Consider the following 9,216-nt stretch of genomic DNA (forward strand, 5'->3'; position numbering starts at 1 on the left):
TTAAGTGGCTAGCATGACTCAAGCTTGGAGGGGACTTCAGTACTCCATTAAGTACTGTATTTCTGGTGTGAACCCAAGAGAAAGGGAAATTGAAACCTGATTCTGTGTGCTGCCTGTTTTGGCAAAGAAGTTCACAGGCTAAGGCTCTTAATTTGTTTTCATCCTTTATTTATATTTTGAAGGTATTAGACGTTTGCATCTACTATTGAATATCATCCAAGCAAATTATTTCCTACATTCCAAAAACCGCAAAGAAATGATAAGAGAGATTATTTACAATGTTTGGGAAAGGCCTCCCCCGTACATGCTGTCTGCAGTTCCAGTTTTAACTAGTTGAGCAACTCTGTTGCACTGGGAATTAGGATTTCCTGTATACCTTATCTTCATCCTTGTTACATTTGTTGTTTACATCAAATTACATTTGCTACTTAACAAACTCTGTGGTTATTTTCCAGAGTTTATTAAACACTAAATGTGATTTCATTATTAATTGAAGTCAGGGATGTCAAACAATCCCAAAATATGTGTTCCCGCTGAAATGTCCTTCAGCATTTTTATTATACTTCCCTCTTTACTTTTTGCTAAGTAGCATATGCTGGATTTGAAAAAGAAAACATCTGGGATATGAAAATCATCTTAAAGTTTACTTACTATCAGGGAGAAAGTTTTCAACATCCTCATATTGATATTTAATTTCAGTGCTCTTTAGAGTCACAGTGAGTTTGAAGTAGATTCTCAGCATATTTGTTTGTTTTCTTTCTCTCTCCTAGCTTGCTGCGGTGAGTGTCATTTTTGCAGTTTCTTTAACAACATTATTGCATTTTCATTTAAAAAAATGTCACAAGATTCAGATGGAGGAAGCTTACTCTTCAAATGCTGTTGCTGCTGCTCCTCTAAGACCCCTTGTCACTGTCTCCATTTTATGGCCTTCTGCTATAGCTATTTACTGCTACAATCTTAAGTTATTGTGCTTCCATAACATTGGCCATCACATAAAAAATGCCCACATCATCTACACAACCTTGCTGGTGTCCCAGAGATGCATGTGCAGCCCTTTCAATAAGTGAGTAAATAACTCAGAATCATCCTTTCTTTCGTTGCCTTAGCCTTTGCAAGGATGTTCCTAAGATGCACTTATATCTGTTCAGGTGGCCCAAACAGAACCACTGAAAGTTAAATAAGTTCTCTTGAATTATATCTGGGTGTATAAGATTTTATAAAGGCATTAGGGCAATTCTTATTTTTCTTTCAAACTGCTACTTCATCAGACTTGAGTTGCAGTCCTAAGGGCATTTATTTAAATGTATTTTATAGCAAAATATGACATTCTGAGAGGATGAAGATGAAGCTCTGATTTAGTGTGAGTTTACATGTTCCCTCACATTGTAATAGGGATTCTGTGTAAAAAAAAAACCATGTAAACATACTCTAAATTATGTCATCACACAAATCATGGTTAAAGAAGCTTACAGTGCAGTTTAATGTCTAAATTAACTAACAGTGGTTTGCAACTGGCAAATCAGAAACAAAAACCAATTTGCCTGTAATGTTAGCAGTGCAACATAGTTTGGATTCTAAGCTAAACTTAGCATTTGGCAAGAGGTATAGCTTTTACTGTTACTGCTGTTGTAGTTGGTTCCCTTGGGTTGTTCAGCATCTGAAAGATACTTCCATGAATGTTTCTATTGTGTGGTTCTGTGCTCTGTTACAGAATGCAAGTGTCTTCCTGGTGATGTTCTGTTTGTGCTGGACAGTTCAGAGAGCATTGGCCTGCAGAACTTCCAGATTGCTAAGGATTTCATTGTCAAGGTCATTGACAGGCTTATCAAGGATGAAAAAGTGATGGTAAGACTTGCAAACAATCACATATACCCCCCAGCAATATATGTTTAACGCATGTTATCATAAAACAACTGAGATACTTTCAAGTTTCCGAGCATTGTCAAAATCAACTGCCTCCAGAGCCTTACCCAGGGAACAGGTTGCTGCTGTTACAGTTCCTAGATGTTATAAACCATTCTTGGTGTCTTTGTTTATGATAATACATGGACTGAAAAACATCATTTGATGTTTAACTTTTCTCTTAACAGTTTAAACCAGGGGAGACCAACGTTGGTGTCGTGCAGTACAGTCATGACAACACCCAGGAACTGGTGGCCCTGGGAGATAGCAACATTGATAACATTGGAGCCTTTAAGGAGTAAGTTTAGATCAGATAATTGGGAGTTAGAGGGGTTATTGTGCTCAGTTTTATATGTGGCACTTCTGTGGGATGTTTTTCAGGTATCTGAATACCTTATTGCAGGAATGCTTAGCCCTAAGCACACTCAATATGAGCCACTACCTTGGGTCTCAGTGCACAACCAATAATTGTGGCACTACAGCCCCTGAGGTCACCAAGGGATGGCCAGGTTTAGCTCTCATCCTAAAGGCATAACTAAATTGCACTCAAGTTACTTTGTCAAGTAAATGTCTGCCTTGCACTCTGATAGGAAGAAATACTAAAGGACTGTATTTAGGAGCAATGTATCAGTGACTCTAAAACTGGGGAGAAATGACCATTGTAGCAGATCATATTGATCATTACATGATAAGAGACAAACCAACATGTCTTCTGCCACAGATATGCCAAGTGGAATTCTAGGGCACATTAGCAAAATGATGGGTAAACAGAATTGCCACCTGATGCTTAATGCATTGGGACAAATATGCTTCCTTCTTCTGCGAAATTATCTGATTGGAATATATTTCTTCTAAGAATCTTAAGGCTGATCTGGGTGTTTTCGGGAAGAGATCACCTGCCTTCAACCCATCCAACACCTCCCATCCCTCTTTACCTTGAATTTCCCTGTCGAGTCAGGTGTCTTTGTTATACAAAACTCACTGATGTGCACACATAAATCTCTGTATTATTAGGATTTTGCTCACTATTTATTATCGCCTTGCAGCACTGGATAGGAACACTCCAGCCACCTCTATGCTCCCGTAGTAATATGTTGATTTTGCCTCCATTTGAGAGGTGCCAAGAAATCACTAACTGAATGGAGTTTTGCTGCAAAAATTGAGAATTTAAAAAGTACTCCCCACCTCCTCCGATTTCTAATCTACAGACATGCTGTTCAAATTAACTCTCTACCACAGAGCTTTCCAAACTGTGCGTTGCAACACGTTAGTGTGTCTGCTGCAGTGTGTAGGTGTGTCACGCAAACAATCCCCGCTCTCCTCCCAGGACAGGAAAGGGGGTGGTTTAGACTCCGGTTTGCTAGGAAAACTGAATTACTGTGTTGTAAAATGATGCATGTCTAAAAAGTGTGTCACCAACATAAAAAGTTTGGAAAGCTCTGCCATGAATGCTTTGAAGATAACTAACCAATAAAGCTGCTCACTGGAAGGACAGATCGTGAAGCTGAGGCTCCAATACTTTGGCCACCTCATGAGAAGAGAAGACTCCGTGGAAAAGACCCTGATGTTGGGAAAGATTGAGGGCACAAGAAGAAGGGGAAGACAGAGGATGAGATGGTTGGACAGTGTTCCCAAAGCTACGAACATGAGTCTGACCAAACTGCAGGAGGCAGTGGAAGGCAGGAGTGCCTGGCGTGCTCTGGTCCATGGGGTCACAAAGAGTCGGACACAACTAAACAACAACAAACCAATAAAGCAATTGATTACCTTGGTTTGGGATACAATGAATGACTGGATACATTGCCAATTGAGAGTACATGAGAACTTCCTCAGAATATAATTTTGTACTTCCTATGCAAATTAGTAAGATTACATCACTTTCTCACATTGCTACCACAAAAATTATTTAGGTTTGTTCATGGTAAGTGCTTTAGATTTTCTAGAAGGAAAAGCAAGAAAACTAGACTTAACAGGGGAGGCAAACCAAGAATAAGGAAAGAGCTGGGAGGCCGGTCTACATTTCTCTGTCAGAAGAGGAGCTAGCACTGAAACTCAATGCTGCTTGCTTTGCAGAGCTGTGAAGAACCTGCACTGGATTGCTGGTGGCACATATACTGGGGAGGCCCTTCAGTTCACCAAGGATAACTTGCTGCGGCGCTTTCCCTCTGAGAAAAGAGTGGTCATAGTCATCACAGACGGACGGTCCGATGTACTTCGGGACCAAACACCACTCAACGTTCTCTGTGAAAGCAAGACCCAGGTGAAATCAATATTATATGGAGGGCAGGAGGAGGGATAGGAAAGCCTTATTGGGTCAAGGTGTGTCTTCCTATTGAGAATAGTTTGGGTCAGTGACTTTGGTTAAGCCAGGAGGAAACCAGCACTTGTGCGGGCAGTGGAGCACAAGCTGCCTAAGGGCTTCTTCACAATTCCACTCATCCTGTCACTTTCACCCAGGAAAACCTGCTCTTTATCAAGTTTTTGGCAAATTGAAGTTTGCTCCAATTCAGTGGTAAAGAGCTGGTTTCCCTGGAGAAATGGAAAACTGGTGAGACCCATGGCTAGAAAACACGGGACAAGCTGGAAACCCTTCAGAGCCCTGCTTTCTAGGCATGGGACAAGGGGAGGGTGAAGGAGCCCTGAGACGGAGTGAAGGGCAGCTCCAGACTGAAATGTATGTCTTTTACTGAAGAGTTCCTGCAGGGATCACAATTCAAGGGCTAATGTGAATGTCAGAAATTCAGTGAATGTTGATACTCATTGGTAATTCTTAGCGCTTTAGAAGACCAGTGGGAAGTATAAGAAAGTTCTAACAAAGCAGACTTGGAAGGATCCTAAATAAGCTTATGAATGGGTTTTGTGTGATATTTACCAAGGCAAGCAGGGCTGGGAAATATCAAAAGAAAACTTGGCAGCAGGATCTCTGTTCTTCAGCAACAGGATAGTTTCCCTTTACTTGCCCCAATGTTAATGAAAGATAACTGTGTCTCAATTAACACTGGATTATCCAGTAAAGAATTCTGTCATCCCCCTGACCAATATATTCCCTATATTATTCTTGTTATTTCATTTTATTCCCCTTGATCCCCACTTGGGGCACCTGAGGACTAGCTAATGTGGAATCATTGAGTATAAGCCTTACACATACCTGTCAACTTCTAGGTGGTTCCCCTGGGTATCGGTGATATTTCCAACAAACCAGCAAACACTGAGCAATTATCAACTATTTCCTGTGGGGGCATCTCTGTTTATCAAGAAAACTTTGCTTTGCTGCTGGATGACAATTTCCTGCAGAATGTTACCTCTCAGATCTGCAAAGGTAGGCAACACATATTTGGTTGCTGAGAGCCTAATTATGAGCTGGTATTATGAGCTGGGATTGTGTTGATCCAACTTCTCAACACAATGAATGCCACAAGACAGCTGATGTGTGGAGAAATGACCACATAAGCCTAAGTTTGTTATTAGATGCCTGAGTTTATTTAACAGCACATTCCGCTAGTACTACTTTAGTGACCCACACAATTTGAAGAGATGAAGTGGCCCTGTAGAATCCATATCTGCCATCTCTACCAAGGTCATTTGTAAGGTGAATGCAGAAGGAAAACAGCCATGGGTGGGTCCAGCATACTTGTGATGACTGCTATGAGGGTGGCCAAAGCCAGAGGGCTGGAGCCCCTTTGCCAAGTGGGAAAATTCCAACCTGGTCCCAAATACGGCTACCGACAAAGCCATTGCAAGGTCAATCAGCACAGCACATGTCAGCCAAATAGGGAGGGCGTGGGAAATCCAGCAAAGTGGCTGCCAAGAGAAGCCGCGGGCCTTCCTTATATGCCCAGGAAGTGGACTGACAACCCCCCCCAAGGAATGGCCCACCCCCTTGCACCCTTGTGATTGGCCAGTTGAGTGAGCAGGCAAGATCTGCTTCCTGGCAGCAAGCTTGGCCCAGGACCTCCTTTCCTGCCCAGGAAGCAGACCCAAGGGGCCTTTCTCCCCAGATTATGGAGGGCGTGGAGAGAGCCAGCCTGCAACGGTGCCCACCAAGCAGGGGGGGGTGGACTTTTGGTGTTGAACATTGATTGTAAATGAAGAGAAGGGTTTAGTGTGATGTTGCTTTGTTTGTTTTATAGAAAAGAAATGCCCGGACTACACCTGCCCAAGTGAGTACTCTTTTTCCAAAGTTGTGTTTATGAGTTGAGAATTTCTGTGCTCCACATAATCCTGAAGTTGCCTTAGCGACTGCTATTTAGCTTCCTCCATTTCCTCTGGACACTGACCAGTCACCTGAGGAGCACCATAATTTGAAACAAGCTCTGTGTTTCAAATATTATGTGCCATTGCACACCAGGGCCACCAGAAACCTGCATTTCCTGCTGAAATGGAGCAAACCCGATTGCTGCTTGCTCTGATTCAGCCATAGAATGTGGGTTTTCCCAGGGGAAGGGAAATGCCAGGACAAAAAGAACCCTACTTGGACACAGGCCTGGAAAGCCCCGAGCTATGCCTAGAAAGGAGCTATGCCACAAAAGGAGTCGGGCTCAGAATCAACCAGTACCTCTTGGGATGTCCAGTTTCCTTTTGCATCCGAAAACGTACTACTTAGTTTCCAGAAAACGTAGTTCGGAGATTAACACCTCTATGCCTTGTATACCAACAGAGCAATCCCCATGCCCTGCCTTTTTATAATAATAATAATAATAATAATAATAATAATAATAATAATAATAGTAATAATAATTTATTATTTGTACCCCACCCATCTGGCTGGGTTTCCCCAGCCACTCTGGGCGGCTTCCAACAGAAATGAAAAATACACTAAAATGTCACATATTATGCTGGTATTGACCACAGCACACATACCCAACTCTGAAAGATTTACAGCAGTGTCGTTAGCCCCTATCTCCTCTCTTTCCAGTCTCTTTTGCTGGCCCAGCTGATATCACACTCCTTGTGGATAGCTCCACCAGCGTTGGGAGCCGCAACTTCAACACCACCAAGACGTTTGTGAAGCGCCTTGCAGAACGATTCCTGACAGCGGCCAAGCCTTCGGAGGATGCCGTGCGCATTTCTGTCGTCCAGTACAGCGGCAAAGGCCAGCAGAAAGCGGAGGTGCGGTTTGAGCAGAATTACACGGTGGTTGCTAATGCTATTGACAGCATGGAATTCATGAATGACGCCACGGACGTGAACGCAGCCCTCCGCTTTGTCACTGGTCTCTACCGGCAGTCCGCCCGTGCTGGAGCTAAGAAGAGAGTTCTGATTTTCTCTGATGGCAACTCTCAAGGCATCACCAGCAGCGCCATTGAGAAGGCAGTTCAAGAGGCTCGACGGGCAGAGCTTGAAATCTATGTACTAGTGGTTGGCACTCAAGCCAATGAGCCCAATGTGCGTGTTCTGGTCACTGGGAAAGCGGGAGAGTACGATGTGGCCTATGGAGAGAGGCACCTTTTTAGAGTGCCGGATTACCAGTCTCTGCTGAGGGGAGTGTTCTATCAAACTGTCTCCAGAAAAATAGCTGTAGACTGAGGAGGTGGGAGTGGAAGAGCAAAATATATAGATTCTAAGTGTTCAGAAATAAAATGTTAGCAGCCAGCTGGATCCATGTTTTTTATACAAAGCCATAGCCCACCCATGTCCTTACTTTTGAGCTCTGTTTTCTTTGTTGCCCATGAATTCTTCCAGCCTGCAGGGAAAAGCATAGGATGGTTTATTTTTTCCCTACTTGATATCTCTCTTAACTGTAACTGAAATGACTATTTTTGTACCATATTTGATGAAGGTAAGCCGGGTTCATAAAGAACCTTAAATGCACTAACCTTATTTCTAAGGTTGATAGCACATTTCACATGAATATTAGGGTCCTCTTTCTCAAAATAAAAGGATCCCCTATATTTCATTGCCAAACTAATTTGTTAAATTTGTCTGTTCTTTTATTTTTATGGCAAGAAACATGTTGGGTAGCGATTACTGTTTAGGTTACTTAGCTCCTGAAAGATTACATTGTCTTCAGAAATATAAGGTTCATTTCATGGTATAGTCACTGCTTTCCACGACAACTATGGAAAGTGCTAAATTTGTAACTTGAGTCATACGATCAAGTTCAAAGTAGGTTACTTTGACAGAAGGATTCAACCCAAGAGTATCTACCCAAACTAGAGGGCGGGATGAAGGAAGCTGATTTTGTTCATACATGATGAAATTGAGGGCTCATCCACATTGCTGTTTGTCCTGTGATTCCTAGGCACAGGTCCGAGAGGTTTTTCTTTCGTCCCACTGCCTTCCCTGGGAAAACCCCCAGTTTACTGCTGAACCAGAACAAACATGAATTGGGCTATCTGAAGATTTATGTTTGTTCCAATTCAGCAGTAAGCAGCAGGTTTCCACAGGGAAGCGGCAGGACAAAAGGTGAACCACTTGGAGCTGTACCTGGAAATTATGGGACAAGCAGAAGAAATTGTGGGTGAGACCTGAGATTTGCCAAAGTGATATTCCAGTTTAAACAAAACCCAAAAGCCTATGCCATGAGTTTGGGCCTTTTGGCTTTGGAGGGCCATCTCCAGCCAACATGAAGTCCATGTCGGTGCTACCCCTGCCATGCCTCAAAGCCTGAGGTTTTACATTGTTCCTATGTTTACACATTAACTCATGAAAGAGACATTGAAGTTAGGAACTGGTTTGGACAGATTTCATCCAGTGTTTCCAATGGTGCTCTTGCTATGATTTCAGTGTCCTTTCTTTTCAAAACAGGAAATTGTTTTTAACACTGCGCCTTTTATTGTGTTTTCACCAATATTCATTTTACCACTTCATTTTATTTTATTCCTGTGATTTATTGACAGATGTTCACTTTGAAAATTTGTTCAAATAAATTGTTTTCCACAGTTTTGGTAGGAGGGAAATTGATTTGTTTCAGTTCTTAAGTTACAAGAAAAAGTTTCACAAGTAGTGTGTGCAAGGTTGTGTTTGACAATGTGGCTTCATTGCTGCATATGAGATACCAGAGATAGCCTTGGGTTATTGTTAAATAGTAGTAAAAGGTAAAGGGGACCCCTGACCATTAGGTCCAGTCGTGGCCGAATCTGGGGTTGCGCGCTCATCTCGCTCTATAGGCCGAGGGAGCCAGCGTTTGTCTGCAGACAGCTTCCGGGTCATGTGGCCAGCATGACTAAGCCGCTTCTGGCGAACCAGAGCAGCACACAGAAATGCCGTTTACCTTCCTGCCGGAGTGGTACCTATTTATCTACTCGCACTTTGACGTGCTTTCGAACTGCTAGGTTGGCAGGGGCAAAGACTGAACAACGGGAGCTCACCCCG

At 42.8% G+C, this 9,216-nt stretch overlaps 1 protein-coding gene across 1 annotated transcript in view; it reads left to right on the forward strand.

The window, feature by feature from the left end:
* Positions 1 to 8,786, forward strand: part of COL6A1 (collagen type VI alpha 1 chain) — a 47,286-nt gene extending 38,500 nt beyond the window's left edge. Inside the window, exons 29-35 of the mRNA XM_081899531.1 lie at positions 771 to 779; positions 1,712 to 1,845; positions 2,091 to 2,200; positions 3,976 to 4,162; positions 5,065 to 5,221; positions 6,033 to 6,062; positions 6,818 to 8,786. Coding sequence (XP_081755657.1) covers positions 771 to 779; positions 1,712 to 1,845; positions 2,091 to 2,200; positions 3,976 to 4,162; positions 5,065 to 5,221; positions 6,033 to 6,062; positions 6,818 to 7,428 — 1,238 coding nt within the window. The 3' untranslated portion in view covers positions 7,429 to 8,786. The remainder of the gene's footprint in view (positions 1 to 770; positions 780 to 1,711; positions 1,846 to 2,090; positions 2,201 to 3,975; positions 4,163 to 5,064; positions 5,222 to 6,032; positions 6,063 to 6,817) is intronic.
* The last annotated feature ends 430 nt before the right edge of the window (positions 8,787 to 9,216 follow it).

This window comes from Podarcis melisellensis (genome assembly GCF_964234715.1).
Source record: "Podarcis melisellensis genome assembly, chromosome: 1".
NCBI classification, from domain to species: Eukaryota; Metazoa; Chordata; class Lepidosauria; order Squamata; family Lacertidae; genus Podarcis; species Podarcis melisellensis.